Here is a 20,189-nt window from a genome sequence, read left to right as displayed (position 1 = left end):
CTATATCTAAATATCTATCTCTATATATATATTAATGGAACTATATTAAAATATTTTCTTTTTCAATTAAAATATTTTAAGTGTTTAACTACAGGCTTTAATATTTTTTCCTTTTTTTACTACCAATTGTATTTAAGTTTTTAGGAGAAATGGTTTTGGGGTTTTTTTTTTGCTGATTTCTGAAAATCTTTGCTACTCAGTGATTTTTTTTAAAAAAAAAAACACCTTTGCCCACACACTCTACAGGTGTGTTGGAGTAGCTACCAGCCAGAATCGGAACCCTAATTTACATTAAAGAAAGGCACTGTAACCACTAGGCTATCCTGCTTTTATATTATTCTAGGTAACAGAAGCAAAAGTAATTAGAAAAGCTTTTTGAGGTGCAAGGCTTAAAGAGAGAATAAAATATCAAATGTGCTTAATATATTTATATACTGCTTCCTATGCCAAAGTATTTCATAATGATTTACAATTAAAACAGTAAAATAAACAATACATTAAAATTATATGAAACAATGTTTAGTAAATAAAATATTTAAACACTGGGCAAATGTTCTTAAAATATTGATAACAGGAAGGCCTGAATGAAGAGATGAATTTTTAACAGGTAACTAAAACATTCTATAGCAAACACCTTCCAAATTTCAGAAGGGAGATTATTCCACATTAATAGTGCATAACAAACACTACCAATGAAATATCATACTAGCACAACTATTCTTAAATATTCAAAAAAATCCTATTCCTACATGGTATTCCTAAACAAATTAAGAATATACCGGTTCTGGAATTTATTTTTGGCAGAAAGTCTAGAAGCAGATCGTGTTAAACCATGATATGGTTTATTGCAGGAAGGAGGGAACATAGGATGTTTGTTAATTTGATAGCTTTAGCTTATTGTATGAATCAACCACTGAATGTTAATCCCGTGGACAGAGTTGACCATAAATACATTTTAAATCAAATGTATAGGATTTATTTTTTAAAAGTGCTGATAGTAATTTCCATTAGGGCAGAAAAAATCATGATTATCTCAATTAAAGCTAGAATAAAGACCTAACCCTTCCTGTGTTGAAATCCTGAAGCTGATTCATGCAATGAGAGGATCTCTTACTTACTGCAACACTTTTTCTAAAAACAGCAGTTGGGGGGAGGGAGGAGAATTAATTTCCCCACACATACAATTTTCCTCAAGGCTCAATATGGTATGCAAAATGAGAAGACATGTTGCAGACTGATTCCAATCTTAAACCTCATATTCCATTCCCATATTTTTATTCTGAATCCAGGCCACTGCCCAGCTAATCCTCTCTACCTTCTGACTCACTAAAATGCTTGCTTCACACCCAGGCATTGTACTAATGGTTCAGTGAGAAAGGTTTGATGCAAATCCAATAGGAAAGTTGAAATCTTTAAGGTAGTCAATACAGAGAGGTATTCATTCCTTTGTTAACTATGTATTTCGAACTGTGGCAGCAGGCACTATATTAAATTTCCCTTGTTGGTTTGTTTGCCATATTACCTGAACAGTGTTCCTGAACAGTGTTGTTCCTGAGCTCCACAGGAAAGGATGCTGTAGCTAACTTTGGTACAGTCATTTTATTGTAGTCTCAGACCAATACAAGAAATGTAGCAGTAAGTGACACCTATAAAACTGTCTAGCTTAAGAAACCATTAAATAAAAAATTAAAACCAAAATAAAATGTGTCTATAAAACAGCCCGACTTGGACCCATAAGTGTACAGTAATGCAATATATGTCTGGCTACAAGTGAGATAATGCCTAAAATTTTATAAAATGTGCTATCTACAGTTACATAAACTGTATGTAGTAGGAACTTGAGCTGTCATGATCCGGTGGATTTTATACACTGCTATGCAAAATCTAGTTATGTGCTATATTAAATGGTAGGCATATACATTTTATTGCGGTTCTTAGCCTGTGTGTATATTTATTATACACATATATAGACATTATACACACATCACAAAAATAACAAAAACAATTTAAAGAGTTTAAAAGAAAAGAATGAATAGGAAATTGTAAATGTATCATGAAAATACAATTTTATTGGTTGATGTTAATTTCCTCATTCTTGTGGCAGCAAGACAAAATTTGGCTACATTACAGGTGAGAGTGGTCTTATTTTCTGCTAAAATGGTGTTTATATTTATTGAATCATGTAAAAATAACAATATAGCATTAAACCCACTAGATCAGGGATGCTCAATCTTGGCAATTTTAAATCATCTTGACTTCAACAAGCTGGCTGGGGAATTCTGGGAGTGAAGTCCACAAGTCTTACAGTTGCCAAGGTTGGATACCTTTAATAGATATTAATGTAAATAAAATACTGTTCATGGGAAAAAATAGTATCTTTTAACAAATGAAAAATAATGAGAAGAATGACATTGTTTTAAATGTTTCCAAATATCGTCAATATCTGGCAAATAATTTTGATTTTGCAAACCTCTCAAATGGTCTTCTTGAGGGACCCCCAGATGTCCTCAAACCATAGTGGTGGCTGGTGGCTGAGCAGACTGATAGCATTGTGATTAACACCAGCTGTCTGCAATTACTGTAAGTTCGAATCTCACCAGGCTCAAGGTTGACTCAGCCTTCCATCCTTTCTAAGGTAGGTAAATTAAGGACCCAGTTTGTGGGGGCAATAAGCTGACTTTGTATAAATATACAAAAGTATGAAGGCTATTGCTTAACGCACTGTAAGCCGCCCTGAGTCTCCGGAGAAGGGCGGCATATAAATCAAATTAAAAAATAAATAAATAGTCATGGTAGGTAGATGTCCCCATGGTTGTCTCTGCTTAGGAACTCCTTTATAAGGGACTCAATTAGTTCCTCACACAGGTTCAAGTACAAATGATAGCGCAACAGGATGTAATAATAAATGGTAGTTCATCTCCAAGGAGAATCTGGGCATAGGCTGAGAAATCAGGGTATGATGGTCAGGAGGACAAACCTGGTTTGAATGTCTATAAAAGGAGCAACGAAGAAATAAGTTTTCACTGCTTCAGAATCACAGAGACACAGTCTATGGCTACTGTTTGATAAATGCCATCCCAAATTGCAAATGGGAGAATTTTGACATTGAGCAAACGATAGCAAGGTGTTTTCTAGCTGTGCGAGATAGCCAGTAGCGCGGTAGCTAAAAAGGGAGAGGCAACAAATTCAGAACAATTTATAGTCAAAGCATTTTTTAAGGAAACCGAAAAATTCTGCTATTTTAGAGACCACACAGCAGTTTGAATCTCAGTAAGGACAAGACAATTCTGTTTGCCAAAAAGCAGTAGGAACATACTACAAACAGCAGTAGTAACAAAACCCTTAGTTTCAGTGTCAGACAAACATTTATTGACAATGCTTGTCTTCTTTTGAACAAAATAGGCTGATCTGAAATTGAACTCATGAGGGAGGGATGGGGACACACACGAATCATCTACCCCCCTAGTGGAAATTATTTTGCAGGAAAAAAAAAACAACATACATAAAGAATTCTGAGTCACCTTTCAACTTTCGCTTTCAAGTTACCCTGTTTTCCTCCTGGGGGGAGGAGAGGAACACAAATTCTGAGGGTGCAGGGGACCCAATGAGTTTTTGTTGTCTGGGGAGTTTTGTGTTCTTCATTTTATTGATTGTATTTTTGAATTGACCAAAATAAAGTTCTGTTATTTGTCATATAATTTGTTTTATTTATATTTCGTATGTCTAAACAGCCCACCTCCCTCAGAGATGTGCTCAATAAATCATAGCTGAGCCAACCATGGTTTTAGTTTGGCTCAATTGATGAGTCTGGTTACTGTTGAATTTCTAGATCAGGGGTCTCCAACCTTGGCAACTTTAAGCCGGGAGGATTTTAATTCCCAGAATTCCCCAGCCAGCAAAACTATTGTAGATCACTCAGAAAGTTGAACTGCCTGAAGAGATGATGTGTGAAGATGGGGAAGAACAAGCCAAGGAGACACTGGTCATCCACCATCCTATCCTTGAACTTCTTTCCATGAAGGATGACCTCATTCTTCTGTGATTAGAGGCCACCTATAATCTTGTGGCTGCAATCAACATTTTGGGAACAGCTGCAGTGCACAGAAAACAACCTTCCTCAAAACCTCCTTCCTCCAGATATGTGCGTGCCTCCACAATTCCCAGCCAACAGCAGCAAAGGCTGAATGAAGAAGAAGAGGCCTAAGCCCAACACACCCAAGGTTATCAGGGAAGGACAGCACAGAAGGCGGTTCCCGCCCTTTTAGTGCAAACACACTGACAGAAACTACCACCGCAGCTGGGAATCCAATGACTTTTGCAAGATGGCCGCCCAAGAACCATCACCCTTGCCCATCCTACTGGGACTTGTAGCCCAGCAACTGGGATGGGGGCGCACTGCTTCCCAACTCCCTGATCTATGCCATTCATTCTTAAGAATATTTTCTTTTTAAAAAAAATCCCATCCCACCTCAGCAACCCTGACCAGGACAATAAAAAGAGGGAGTTCAGAAGTCTATTGTCCTTCCAATCCGGCTTGGTTTCCTTGAATTCTCCTCTGTTTCTAATCCAACCTCTGGCTTTTCCCCCTCCAACAAAGCCTTCTGCAGTCGGTTGGTTTTGCCAATAGCCAGTTTAGGGAGTCCACGGTTGAGTCCCTCCAGCAGCACACAAGCTTTGCAAAGGGGCTGGCTAGAGAAGTAGCCGCACCGCCGGCAGGTGCCCTGGACGGGCAAGCGAATGTCCTTACGGATAGCCAGACGCTCCCCCGAGTGCACCAAGTCAGCCACTGAGCTAGGCCGGATAGCTTCCAGATCTTTCAGCAAGGCCCGGACGTGGCCCCGGTAGGCATTGGGGGCGTACACGCACTCGGTGCTGAAGTAATCCAAGCCCTGGAAGTAGGCATAGAGCACGATCTCTTTTTCGTAAGCGTGCTTCAGCGGCTTGCAGCGAGGCAGGGTTCCCTCACCGCCCGTCAGGATTTCGGCGCAGCGTTGAAGCCGGCCAACGTCGCCCCGCAGGAAATTCATCAAGATTGTCTCAGCCACGTCATCGGCGTTATGACCTAGGAAGCAAAGAGAAGTGCAACAGGTGGATGAAATGGAGCAAATAGACTTTGGGTTTTCTTTTACAGGAGTCTTTTACGGGAGACAGTTGGAAACTCAACCTTCTTCCTCAGAAGCTGCCAGAAACTTAGTTTGGGTTTACTAGCAAATCCTTGGTTGATACACATAGAAATAGTCATTTTAACAACTCGGTGCCTCCCGCCGTGCCCTTAAAACCTTCTTTTTTCAGCAAGCCGGGCTGGCCTAACACTTTTTAAATGTTTTAAACTGGTTTGTTATTGTTTTTAATTACGGGGCCAAATTTATATATATCCTTTTAATACTATTTTAATGTTTGTAATTTATGTTTTTATTTGGCTGTACACCGCCCTGAGTCCTCAGGGAGAAGGGCGGTATATAAATTGGATATAAAATAAAAAATAAATAAAATAAAACAACTCGAAGACCTTTAGAAGATTTTCAAAATTAAGGTGCAACATTGAGAATGAAGGAATTTCAGGTCTTTTAATAAGCCGGCTCGGCTCCGTTCTGAAGCTGAAACTGAAGATCCTGACTCGGCACATGCTCAGAGTCACTCTTGCTACAATTAGTTCAATGAGATACAGTTAGCCACAAACTCCTCGCCTATACATCAAGGTGCATTCGCACAACATGCTCAATCCAAACCAAACTAGATATCTAACTAGAGTGTTTTTCAGCCTCAGCTATTCTATGGTGGTGGACTTCAACACCCAGAGTTCCCCAGCCATCAAGGCTGGCTGGGGAATTCTGGGAGTTGAAACCCACGCATCTTAAACTTGTTGAGATTAAGAAACACTGCCTTACTACTCAATGTGATGTCTGAACGTAGCCATAATGCTACCAAAGTTAATGTTCCCCATTATTATCCTTTCAAAAGCTTTAGGCCATTACTAAATTTTAAAGGAGTTAATCTTATAATTACAAACAACATACTAATCCCCATTTGTTTAGCTATGGTTTATTTAATAAATCATAAATGGCTGGGCTCACACAAAGCTGTAAACCAAACGCAAATTCAAACCATAACATGTTGTGCAAACCCAGCAATACCACCTACTGACTGGAGCAACGTGGTGCCTCCAGAATGTTCTGAATACAGCTGCCATGATTCCTGCCATGGGCCATATTAGCCGTAGCTTATGGGGATTGTGGTCTGAAACAGATGCACATACCACACACTCTCATTTGGGAGTATTAAAATCAACAGGACTTACTTCTGTGGAAAAATAAGTAGAAACAGGGGTTGAACATTGACATCCTTTCCTAAAACCTCGGTGGCCTTTCAAATAAATAGATATGTGGAGTCCTTGGAGGTCTCCGAGCATGGTCGTTTGCTTGCAGACATTTCATTACCCAACTAGGTAACAAGATCAATAATGAAACTTCTGCAAGTAAATTTCACATTGCTCTGTTGGAAGAAATATCCTTCTGGGTTCAGCTCCAAGTGGGGAAAAAGACACTGAAAGCATGGAGACTGCTTGGAAATATGGTTTAATGGTGGACAGGATCACATGGTTTGAGTTCCTGAACAGAAAAGGGGCTGAGATGCAGGGAGTCCCCGGGTTTTATGCCCTCTCTGGCTTTGAACTTCCTGGGGCCCCAAAAGAATATCCTGATTGGTTGTCAGACTCCCAGGGGGTGGGGGTCTTAGCTAGCCTTGCTGGATGATGTAATCTTCCCAGGTGCCTTGTGGTGAGTTTCTGTTGCTAGATGGGTCCTATTGTGTTGCAGATAATGGTTCTTTGACAAAGATGGGAGGGAATTGAGTTTCTGCACCTCTGGCCCATTGACAAATGGGGCGGGGCAGGAAGGTGGGAGCTGCTTCGTCTTTAAAACATGCTTCTCCATTTCTCATCCAGGGAAACATAATATTCTGCCTTTTTAATATTTCCTAAAATATTTCATTCTTCTAGGAAAGGGGTGGGTGCTAACTTCCTACTAATGTGAATGATGTAGGAATAGTACAGGGTCAGCTATATGAACACTGAAGGACCCTCTTTATTCACATTATTATAAGGAAGAAATGTGCTTGTTTAGAGATTACACTAAGTCAGTTAAATTCCATTCTTGGTGATATATATCTTCTGAGGGGCCTAGTTGTCAAGAAAGCAAGGACATCCATATGAAACAAAAGTTACTTATTATCCAAAGCAGCCATGAATCTACGCATCAGCAATCACAGAACTGAGGAAGGTTGTTTACCTAAGATAATCTTATGAACTAGAAAATAATGAAGGAATTTAGTAATTAGAAAGTGTCAATTATAATGTAACAAATGTATGTTAACCATATATGGAAAACTGCTGTGCTCACAAAATCCTTTGTCTTGGATATGTATAAAAGCAGTTGCTCTTCAGGGTTCAGAATTGCAGATAAAAATCTGATTCTGAAACTGAGCAATAAACTGTCTCTGACTGACCAGGAATGTTGTTTGGTCCCACCATTCCATAACACTACAGCTCAAAAGCACAAAGGATACCACAGTTCAACATGTTACATATATATATTCTCTTCTATTGAATCACACAGATACAACATAACAGGTCATAAAACGAGGCAAAACACACTTAACAACTGTCTCCCTTGTTTGTTTGTTTGATTAAATTTATATACCGCCCTACTCCCGAAGGACTCAGGGCGGTGAACAGGCACAGAATAAAACACATAAATACAAAAGTTAGAAACAATTTAAAACCAAATTAAATAATTTAGCCCAAGACAATTAAAAACCCCAATAATTTTAAAACAAATTAAAATTTCAGTTTAAAAAATTAAAAGAAAGGGGAGAAAATTAGGCCAGGCCGGCTTGCTGGAATTGCTCCCTTAGCAATGTTGTGCTCCATTGTGATCGTAAATCGAGGACTACCTACACTGATTTCTTACAGGCGTTTTGTACCCTTGTCCACCAGCCCGGTCCCCGTACCTGTGGCTATTTTGTCGGCCCCTAACAAAACGGCGCCCCGGTCCAGCGCCTGCCTCCGGAAGACGCCGCAGAAGGTGCAATTGTTCCTGGATCCCGTGTGTTGGACGATGCGGTCCATGCTCCATCCGTAAAGCTCCCGGTAGGAGACCACGTGCAAAGGCAGGCCCAGGCGGCCCCGGTTGCGCTGGACGGCGGCTAGCGAGTCGTCCCGGTAGCCCGCGATGCCTTCGTCCACGGAAAGCAGCAAGAGGCGCAAGCCGTATCCGTGGCGCTGGTTCAGCAGGCGCAGCACGTGCGCCAGCACCGTGGAATCCTTCCCGCCCGACGCCCCGATGGCCACCGTCTCGCCCGGCTGGAAAAGCCCAGCGGACACGATGGTGTCGTGCACCTCCGCTTCGAAAGCGGCCGCGAAGCAGCTCCGGCACAACGCCTGGCCGGTTTTAGGGCGACGGAGCGCGGCTCGCTGAGCCCCGCAGCTCCCGCAAAGCACGGGCACCGGAGGCATCCCGCCAGACGGGAGAACGGGGCGCCCGGTTGGTGGTGACGCTCGCCAGGCGGGAGGAACTACGATTCCCGGCATGCTCCGCTTTTGCTCGCCTGCCCTTCCGCTCGCCCAATCCGAGCTCAGAACTAAGTTCTCACGGTGGGCGGGGGCGTTAAGAAGGGGGAGTTGATGGACCGTCCCAGCTGTTGGGATTCGTGCACCGGGGTTGGGGGCTGGCAAGACGGCTCCCTGTTGGTTTTTTTTTTTTTTTTATTATTATTATTATTATTATTATTATTATTATTATTATTATTATTATTATTATTATTATTATTGCATAAACCAGGGTTAAATCGATCTGGATTTAATGGAATGGGTAAACCGAGCATTACAGTAGTGACCAAAATTGTGGGAATTTTGGCCACTACTTTTGGGAAAAGTGTACTTTCTAAAACTAGCTAATAACACCACTTTTTTTTCTTTTTATTTACTTACTTATTTATTTGATTTGATTTATATGCCGCCCTTCTCCGGAGACTCAGGGCGGCTTACAATGCGTTAAGCAATAGCCTTCATACTTTTGTATATTTTATACAAAGTCAGCTTATTGCCCCCACAAACTGGGTCCTCATTTTACTTTAGAAAGGATGGAAGGCTGAGTCAACCTTGAGCCTGGTGAGATTTGAACTTGCAGTAATTGCAGGCAGCTGGTGTTAATAACAGTGCTTTAGTCTGCTGCGTCACCAGGGCTCTTTTGGGAGGAGTACCATAAAGTTATATATGACTGGGAAGATGATTTAATCAAGAATGTTCTTATGTTCCTTTCTTTCATCAAAGTAGTCAATTTTGCCATTTCAGCCAACTCCACCAACTTCTCACAGCTCAGGGAGGCTGTGAGTTCTAATCCTGCCATAGGCATAAAGCCAGCTGGGTAACTTTGGACCGGGTGCCCTGTCTCAAACATAGGAAGAAGGCAAGAGCAAACCCCTTCAGAAAGAAGTCTGAAAACTGGCAGTCACCAGGAGTTAACACCAATTCGAAGGCACCCATATACAGACTTAATGCAGCCCAGGCTGTGTCCTTATCCAGGACATATTTAAGTACTTATTTATTTATTGGATGTTTAAAGTTGTCCCACTCTGAAAAGCCTCTGTAAGGCTTTCGTTATTGCTATTGTTCAGTCACTGTGTTTGACTCTTCGTGACCCCATGGACCTTAGCACAGTCGGCTTCCCTGCCCTCCCGTCTCCCAGTTTGCCCTAATTCTTGTTCATTGCATCGATGCCATTATCTACCCATCTTCTGCTGTCACCTTCTCCTTTTGCCTTCCATCTTTCCCAACATCAGTCTTCTCCAATGACTCCTCTCTTCTCACTAGATCGGGGGGATGAGTCTGCCTATCAAGATGAGTGGACCGGTTCCTTTCGTGGTGTGGAGACAATAACTTGGTCCTTAACACCAATAAGACCAAGGAGCTTATAGTGGACTATAGAAGGAATAGATCAGACATCCAGCCCTTGCTTATCAATGGAGACTAAGTGGAGCAAGTGGCCAATTTTAAGTTTCTGGGTGTTATCATAAAAGAGGATCTGACCCGGGGCCCGGGTTTTTCAGATTCGGGATTTCCCAGATGTGCCAGTTTACCTATTGCTAGTAAAGAGAACTTTGGAAAATACCTGCTTCCGCATCTTTACTGGGAGTCGGGAGTTTCTGGAACGCTGACATTAGCCCTGGTCAAAAGGGGTCAGCAGAGATTATACTACCTGAGACTTCTCAGGAAACAACAACTGAATGAAAAACTGCTGGTGACCTTCTACCACTGCACCATAGAGAGTATTTTAACTTACCACACCTGTGTATGGTTTGCCAATTGCACAGTGGCAGATAGGACAGCGCTCCAGAGGGTCAATGTCATTGCCCAGAGGATGATTGGTTGCCCTCTCCCCTCTTTGGAAGAGCTTTATAGCTCCCGCTGCCTTAAGGAAGTTCAAAACATACTTAGAGATCCATCTCATCCTGGGCACCCTTTTTTTTTTGAACTATTACCATCTGGCAGATGGTACAGGATAATAAAAACAAGGACAAATAGGTTGAAAAACAGCTTCTATCCCAGGACAGTAACTATATTGAATTCTACTGTATAGTGCAATATTAATGCAATAATTTCAATTCAGTTGTATAGAATGTGAAGGATGTTTGCTTGTGTTTTATTTTTATAGTTATAATGTACACTGAAGATGGCATTTAATTTCATTGTATGAGGTGCAATGACAATAAAGTAAACTAACGAAGTATTTGAGCTTCAGCTTTAATATCTTTCCTTCCAAAAAACAGTGAAGGTTGATTTCCTTTAGGATTGACCAATGTGATCTTCTTGCAGTCAAGAGTCTTGATTCCAACAACACAATTTGAAAGCACTCTGGACCGTGTATCTCATATATACATCATTTAAAAACATGGTTAGAAACGTAATAAAAACAAGACAATATTAAAAGAGTTGACAGGGGCTCCATAAACAATAACCTCAGACCAGGAGACAGTCTTAAAAGATTTCTGGAGCACATGGAGAGTGAAATTTCTGGTACACTGATTTTGAAAACGGCCTCATTTTCAGCTCATTCAGCTGCTTGTTTCTGCAGTAACTATGGTGTACAATTATGACTTTGGTTCTTAAAAGCAAATTGTGAAATGCTGCCAATTTTCTCCCTAGTGATTTCCGAACTCTCCTAAGTGCTGCTTAACTAGAGTATTATTGTGATTTAACAGTAAGCATCATCACAAGGGTAAGAGAGCCAGTTTGGTCTAGTTAATAGTTAAGGCTCCAGGCTAGAAGCCAGGGGACTCCGAGTTCTAGTCCTGCCTTAAGCATGAAAGTAGCAGGTCACTTTCTTTCAGCACAAGTCACCTCACAGGGTTGTTGTTATGGGGAAAAATAGGATGTAGTAGTATTAGGTATATTTGCCACTTTGAATTATTTGATAAAAATGAAGGTTGGATGAGTATAGATAAAATAAGTTGGGTGATAATATTAATCTCAGCCAAACGCTTTTGCCCACCTAATGCTTGATTCGGATGATGAGACACTGCCACTAGGGGGCAGACTCATCTTAAGCATCTTCTGTCTGGGACATGGACCTCTTCTCAGAATATCATGGGATCTCTTACGTTTCCTGAACACTTAATGATTCTGGTGACCCAACAACATATTGGGTGACACTGGGCAAGTTCCAGAGGTCCATGTGACATCCAATGTTTATGCTCTGTCTAGCTCTGTTTTGCACTCAAGGACTTGCCCAGTCATGGCTGTTTAACCTATAGAAATGCATTATGTAGGAAAGTAGATGGCCTCAGCTGCAAAATCTGCTTCCTGTTATTTTTCCATCATTCTTTGCCTGGGGTCAAAAGAATTTAATTTCCTGTCTTCTTTGCAACTGCCTTCCCAAAGAGGCCCAGATAAAACTTTCTGATCAAATAACTTTTCAATTTTTTCCCAAGTACTGTGATGTTGGAAAAAGAGAGCTACAGATCAGAGCAAAGAGAATTTTTAAAATATAGTGTATTAAATTTCTGGAAAAGTTTAAATATAATAAATAAGGAAATTAAGAAGGAATAAATGGAGAAAGGGAAGATAGAAAGTGAAAAGGAAAAAAAATAGAAAAAAGGTAACTTTCAACTTTCTTCAATAGTTACAGATGTAAAACAATCTTTTGATCTAAAGTACAATATTGTACGTCATTGCTATAATCTTAAACAATCTGAATAATCAGATCTCAAAATTAATACAGCATTTATTTCAGCGTTGAGCAAGAAATCCAAAAGTGGTTTCCATTTAGAAAGAAAGCTAGACAAAATCTTTTCTTTCATTAAGATCATTAATTTCATTAAAATAGTAACATTGCAGTCTCAACTTTTTATTTTTACATACTCATATATGCTAGCCATTTCTATAACAAGAAGCTTATCTAATCAGTAAAACCCAAGTTTCATTTTTTTTTCCATCTCAAGCACAAAGTCCAGAAGCAGTTTCCAAGCAGAAACAAAATTGGACATGTTCTTGTCTTTGATTAAATCAGTCAATTTAGCCATCACTGCTAGTTCCATCTGTTTCTCTAGCCATTCATCCATTGTGGGAATTAAAGTAACTTTCCATTTTTGTGCATAAAGCATTCTTGCTGCTGACAACATACGGATATGATATTGCTTAACTAACACTCCCAGTGTCCTCTGACATTAACCATGTTTGCCTGGTGTTCAAATACATCCTAGTGGACAATACATCCTTGTTGGTAAAACATGAGCATTTCCCTCTCTGTTACGTTCTGCAATAGTCAGCACTGTACAGAAAGTGTTACATGAACATAATTCTCACCTATAGCATTAAATATTTCCTGTTTTTCTTTTATCAATTTTAAATTTTAAAATGACAGGTGCTGCAAGTACCCTCCAAATTGGGCATACGTCTGTTATGTGTTTCTTTGGTCCCTTGAGCAAAATGAATAAAATTTGATTCTGACCTTTCCTTACAATGAATTCTTATTCCTGTTCTTCTGGATTTCTGGTCTGGGAAACGCATCTCTTAGTCTAACTTCAGAAGAGCTTTACACCTCTAACTATCCTTGTGCTTTAGATACTTCGGGATACTTCAGTCTCTAAATGAAGGAAGGAAACAAACAAACAAACAAAAAAGGTTTTCTGGAACTTCCACAAAACTTGCGAAAGGTTGCATTCAGTGGTGAAATCCAAATATTTTTACTACCGGTTCTGTGGGCGTGGCTTGCAGGCATGGTGTGGCTTGGTAGGCGTGGCTTGGGCATGGCAGGGGAAGGATACTGCAAAATCTCCATTCCCACCCCACTCCAGGGGGAAGGATATTGCAAAATCTCCATTCCCACCCCACTCTGGGGCCAGCCAGAGCTGGTATTTGCCGGTTCTCTGAATAAATTTCTGCTACCGGTTCTCCAGAACCTGCAGGATTTCACCCCTGGTTACATTCTGGGGTATCTTAAGAAAGAAATATGTTTTTAAAGAATTGTACATAAGGACTGCAGGTAGTCTTCAACTTACAAACCACAACTGAGCCCAAAATTTCTAAGCAAGGCAGTTGTTAAGTGAGTTTTGCCCCATTTTATGCCCTTTCTTGCCAGAATTGTTAAGCAAATCACTGCAGTTGTTAAATTAGTAACACCTTTGTTAAGTGAATCTGGCTTCCCCGTAGACTTTGCTTGCCAGAAGATCATAAAAGAGGATCACACTACAACCAGCATAAATATGAACCAATTACCAAGTTATCTGAATTTTGATCACATGACCATTGGGGATGCTGCAATGGTCGTAAAAATGGTCGGAAGTCGCTGTTGCAACTTTGAATGGACATTAAACGAATGGTTGTAAGTTGAGGACTAGCTGTACACCCTTTAAAATTCTTTACATTCTCTTTTCCAGTTCTGGAAGGCAGTTATGAACATGCCATGCCAAGCCTATCCAGTCCTGAAGAATATCTGAGAATTTAAAGCTCTGAAGTCCTCTGATGGAAGACTAACAGTAGTCTTTAGCAGACTACTGACGTAGTCTGTCTGAATTTCTGCTAGACGTAGCAGAAATTCAACGGACAACTCTGGGCTAAATTAACAACAATCCAACCAGAGGACAATCACTATCTTGGCTCATTCAAGGATCCTGTATTTCAGTGTCTGATATGCTCTTTCTGAATACAGCATTCCCTTCCCCCCCCCCCCTAATGATTTCAAATGGGTTTTGTTGTCACTAATGCTGTGGGTTTGTTTTAGTTCATTGTACTGAGCTACATGCGTTCCAGACCAGCAGTTTTGTGCCAATTTCTACCACTTAAAAGTGTTCTTAAAAGTTGTAGACCTAGTTTTGCAACATTCCATCATTATTATCTTTGATCAGATGGTGATGGGAAGTCTTGATATATTGTTTTTAACTTCCTTCTCTTTCAAGGTGAGGCTGAGGTTTTTGGGAATAGATGAAGGAGGACAGCGTGATTTCTAGCACATATAATAAACTGAACGATATCTTACAATTTAAAATGTAATTTGTGGGTTTTATTATTCATATTTATTATTCATATTTCTATGCCGCCCACTCTCCGAGAACTCTGGGCGCCTTACACCAAAGACAGTATGCTAAATAGCATATTGCCCCCAACAATCTGGGTCCTCATTTTACCCACCTCAGAAGGATGGAAGGCTGAGTCAACCTTGAGCCGGTGAGATTTGATCTGCTGATCTGCTGAACTAGCAGTCAGCTGAAGTAGCTGCAGTACTGCACCCTAACCACTGCGCCATAACTTTTATTCAGTTATTAAGTTTTTATGCCACCCCTCTCCCCTTTAAGGTGGCTCTGGGCAACTTACAGATAAAAGATAAATGGAAAAATAATTAACGTATTAAAACTATACAAATTACAATTTTAAAACTATACAATATGCAGTTTGCAATATATCTTGGTATGTTTCACCTGATCAGGTACAAATCTGTTATTTGCTACAGTACCTTAACTTTGATTAATTCTGTGCTTGGTTATCCGGCAAGCAGGTTAAATGTCTATGTGAATTCAACCCTATTGCTTTGAATGATGTGTGCCACATGCTTCATGTGGTTGATATGGCTAATCTGGAATTGCAATAGTGGAAAAAATGACCTTAAGTCACTCAACTTCAAGGTAATCCCGGATCTCTAATTAAACATTAAATAGTGCAGAAAGGAACATTTCCGTTTAATCAAGAACATTGTCAAGTTTTACCACACCTTTAATGGTGAAAACATAAAAATGTTTACACAGAAATAAATCTTGCTAATAACAAAGGCCAGTAGCACCAGTCCAATTGTTAAAATATGAGTTATGTTTTATAAAGGCTTGCCTTTACTATCACATCCTGATCACACGACATTTGAAGCAAAAAAAACCAAACCCGTATTTTTTGGAGTATAAGATGCACCGGAGTATAAGACGCACCTTAGTTTTTGGGGAGGAAAATAAGAAAAAAGCTGATTGGCAGGTGGATCGGCCTCCCATAATACCCCCAATCCGCTGTTCCCAGAGGTGAATTTTAGCAACAGGTTCCTTGGTTGTGAGCTCTGTGCCTTGCTTTTTTTTCTGCCTCTGAAAGCCTCCGAAACGGAGCTTCAGGAAAAAAGCCTCTGAAGCTCTGTTTCCGAGGCTTTTTTTCTGAAGCTTCGTTTCTGATGCTTTTTTCAGCCTCTGAAACCTCCGTTTGAGAAGCTGGGTGGGGCTACATTCGGAGTATAAGACGCACCCAGAGTTTCACCCTCTTTTTTTGGGGAAAAAGGTGCATCTTATACTCCGAAAAATACACTAAATATTTCCTGCTTATATTTGAGCGCTTTCTAGGCTATACTAACTTCTCAACATCTGCCGGGGAGGTACCAACACCTCAGCATCTATCTGTGTGAATTTATTTATTTATTTTTGGATTTATATACCGTCCTACTCCCGAAGGACTCAGGGCGGTGAACAGCTAAAAAGATAAAACACACAAACTACAAAATTTAAAAGACAATATAAAACCCATTAAATAATGTCAGATGTAAATGCCTTATTCTCTAATGTGTAAATAATGTATATATATGGAACATCAGGGGTTAACTTATTCTTTGGACTTTAATGTATTCATAATTTACCACTCCCATTCCTGGCTCCACCCCTTGTATATAAAAGGAGCCATCCTCCCCATTTTCCTTGCTTCTATCTTGAATATTCAGCGAATATAGAATGCCTATTATGATTAAAGAGAAATATATTTAAATCTTTAACTTCTATTATCTTTATTGAGTCCGATCCTGAAAATATTGCAACAAGCTGGTAGCAGAGGATGGTTTATTGACTCAATAAGTAATTAAAAATGTCCAAGAAAGATAGGCCCAACACCAGGGCCTACAGCAAAGAAATAGAAACTGATCAAGAGATGATCAACGAATCCACTAATGCGATTTCGAGAGAATCCGAAGAATACACCACTGAAGAAGAAGAACTGATGAGTGAAAATAACGACCAGGAAGAAATCGAGATAGAAAATAACGAACTCAGGTCAGAGATATTAAAAATACTAAAAAGCCAAAAGAATGATGAAAGCCTCATCGCGGACCTCCAGGAGATGCTGAGGAACAGCGGAGCAGCGAGAGAGAAAAACATCATTAAAGAAAAACCCAAAGATCAAAAAACTGTGAGTGAAATGACTACTGAGAAAATAGTTGTAAAAAAGAAAAGATGTGACTCCGCGCGAAATTTTGAATGGCAGCCATCTTGGTTTCAACGAACTTCAAAAGAGAGTGAAGCAGAGCCAATCAAAACGCTCAGTTCAAAATTTCTGGCGCGAAAAACGCTATCAGACGAAGAAAGTGAAAAAGAAGTCTCAAACTCTTCAGATGAACCAAAATCAGAAAGTGAAGACGATTTAACAAAGCAATGAAAACACTTTTTGCTGCTTTTGGGCCAAGATTGAAAATTTCCAAGACATCAACGAAGAAGCAAGAAATCAAACCGACAACTCAAGACCTGCACGCTCCCATCCTGACTTCGAAAACGACGACACCCGAGCCCAGAGAGCCATGCCGATTCCGTCCTACACCGCAGACAGAATCGAGTGCCAGCGCACACAAGAGAAAGAGAAGAACCGCCGCCATCACCAAAGCCCCAAAAACCGAGCCAGAGACCGACTCATCTGAAGAGGAGCGGATCGAGAGAGCTGAAATGGAGAGAACCTTCCACAACGGCGCCAAAGAAGAAATGAGCAACGCGCATGTGCAAAACTACGTAGACGGCCCCGAAAGACTTGAACTGGCCAGAGAACCGCGCAGACTCGTTACAAGCATCCCAATGCCGTTCTGTAATTTCCTGCACTTGAGAGACCACGGACTGCCTCAGGTTGTAAGTAATGGACAAAATAATGTGGGGAACTTACCCAGTGACTTCCCAAAACTTAGAGTTGATGGCATTAATTTACAAGAGTGGTACCAACAGCTTCAGGTTATTTTTATGAAAGAAAATTTACTATTCTTTATAACTAGTCCTCCAAGAAGACCTTGGACTTTAAAAATAGATTGTTTACATCATAGAGCATTTTTCATAATAATTTCTAGCGTGTCTCCTGCAATGTATCATAGCATCAAACCAAACCTAACTGTATCAGAAATAATTCAATGCATGTTTAATCTATTTCACAGCGATAGCGTAGCCACAACCACAAGAATGTCTAAGGATTTCTTTTCTTCTAGAGTGAAACCAGGGGTTTCTATAAGTGAACATTTGATAAATCTAAACAAAATAAGAGCTGAGCTGCAATTGAGGGGGGAAGTGATTTCAGATCAAACTATGAAAAGTGTTATTATCAATTCACTTGATCCATCATGGGATAGCTTTATGTCACACTTAGATACCATTAATTTGGGATATTTATCAATAGAAAGTCTATCTAACAAATTGATAGCAGAAGACAATTCAAGGAAAAATCGTTCCAGTAACCAAACAGAACACAAATCTTTTAGGAAAGTAGTCTTTCAAGATAAATATAATGAGGCCTTTAGGTGCCACAATTGTGGATCCAGGGAACACAGTAGAAGAGACTGTCCCAAAGTCCCAAGGGAGAGACATAGGCCAGAATATAGGAGCAAATACAATTACAGACAATCTTCCACAGATAGACACAAATATAGAAGTCCACCAAATTACAGAGAAAGTAGAGGGGGTAGAGAAAATTCAAAAGAGAGAAAATCTGGGTCACTAAATGGGCTAAATAAACAAGACAGCACCAAAACACAACAAGATGAGAACAATAATTGGCTTATTGATTCTGGTGCAACAAATCACACCACTAACAACAAAAGTATATTATCTTCATTTACAGAAGATAAGTTTGTGATAAAGGTAGCTAATCAAGAAAAGGTTCAAGTATTAGGCAGAGGAAATGTGACCTTGCCTGGTTTAGGGAAAATAGAGGGGGTATTATTAATCCCAGAAATACCTCACAACATACTAAGTGCTATAAAACTAAGCAGAGAATCTGACATCAATATAGTTTTCTCAAAGGGGAAAGCAACAATAGAAAAGAACAAAACAAATGTAGGCACTGTGATGATAAAAGGGGGTCTACCCTATCTGATAACCAAAGAAAGATGGTTACATAACATTGATTCAAATATGGAAGATTGTATTGAAGCAGATGATGAAAATGTCAGTAACAGTGACAATGATGAATGTAAAATAACTCATGATAACAAAAATACACACAATGAGAAGAAACCAAAAATAGGTAAACCAATTCATGATGAGTGTGCTCACATCTTACATAGGAAGTTAGGACATGCAAGCTTTCCTGTAGTGCAAAAAATGACTGAACACGCAGAAGGTGTAAAAATAAAAAATTGTGAAAATTATTTAGAATGCTCAGTATGTAAATCCACCAAACTAAAAACCAGTCCCAGACCAAAAAAATCTAACAGATCAACTAACAATATTTTTGATTTGGTACATATGGACTTAGTTGGTCCATTAACTCCATCAATTACCTATAGAAAACGTTACTTCCTAACAATAGTGGATGATTACAGTCGCTATGGTTTTGTTTACACATTAAAGCACAAGGATGAAACCTTTCAGAAATTTAAGGAATTCTACAAACGCATAGAAACACAACATAATATCAGAATAAAACAAATTATGACAGATAGGGGATGTGAATTCATGTCTAAAGAATTCTCCCAATGGTTAAAGGATAGAGGGATGCTACATTTCACGTCCAATCCATTTTCTGCATTTCAAAATGGGATTGCAGAGAGAAAGAACTCCACACTACAAACCATGATTAGATGCACATTAGAGGATGCTGGTTTAGGCAAACAATTTTGGTCAGAAGCCTTACATTATTCAAATTACACTCAAAATAGAACATGGTCCAGTATTGTGAATAAGACACCATATGAGGTGATGTACAATAGAAAACCTAAATTAGCACACATGCACATATTTGGAGTTACTGCAGACGTGCACATACCTAAACAATTGAGGAGAAAGGGAGAAAACGTATCCAGGAGATTAAGATTCATGGGATACGAAACTGGAACCAAAGGGTACAGATTTATTGATAATAATAACAAATTTATAGTATCCAGAACAGCTGTGTTTCATGAGCAGGCCAATTGGTCTAAGTTGCACCTTAATGAAATTTTTCCTAATAAAAGCAAAGATAATATATCTTGCGAGGAAGGAACAACAGAAAATCAAAATATTAACAAAAGTAAGAACAAAACCAAAACTTGGACAAATAGTCAGCATAAAATAAAGACAGACACATTAACAAAAAAGGAAGCCAGATATTCGCATGACAATCATAGCAAACCTGAAAGAAATATTAGAAATAATAGAAACCAAATACCAAATAAATACAAAGATTATATTATGCATATGGATGGAGAACAAATAACACCTAATACATATGAGGAAGTATTGAAACTTCCCCGTGAAGAAAGAGAAAAATGGGAACTAGCTATGGAAAAAGAAATGGAAAGTTTACAAGGATTAAATGTATTCACACCTGCGATCGCACCTAAGGATAAAACAATTATAGGTACCAGGTGGATTTATAAAATTAAGAATTTAGAAGGAGGTAATACCTTATACAAGGCCAGACTAGTTGCACAAGGTTATGCACAAAAATATCC

At 39.6% G+C, this 20,189-nt stretch overlaps 1 protein-coding gene across 1 annotated transcript; it reads right to left on the bottom strand.

Moving 5' to 3' along the window:
• Window positions 1-2,049: 2,049 nt before the first annotated feature.
• On the bottom strand, window positions 2,050-8,512 carry CTU1 (cytosolic thiouridylase subunit 1). Its single transcript, XM_070949567.1, has 2 exons — window positions 8,008-8,512; window positions 2,050-5,062 (listed from the first exon to the last, which is right to left on the bottom strand). Exons 1-2 carry the CDS (start codon window positions 8,510-8,512, stop codon window positions 4,506-4,508), a joined length of 1,062 nt encoding a protein of 353 aa, XP_070805668.1. The 3' UTR covers window positions 2,050-4,505.
• Window positions 8,513-20,189: the final 11,677 nt, after the last annotated feature.

The sequence above is a fragment of the Pituophis catenifer genome, unplaced genomic scaffold (genome assembly GCF_029215685.1).
Source record: "Pituophis catenifer annectens isolate HBS135680 unplaced genomic scaffold, rPitCat1.0.hap2 SCAF_9, whole genome shotgun sequence".
Taxonomy (NCBI): domain Eukaryota; kingdom Metazoa; phylum Chordata; class Lepidosauria; order Squamata; family Colubridae; genus Pituophis; species Pituophis catenifer.
The sequence above is the reverse complement of the archived record's forward strand: the minus strand, read 5'-3'. Positions and strand labels throughout refer to the sequence as shown.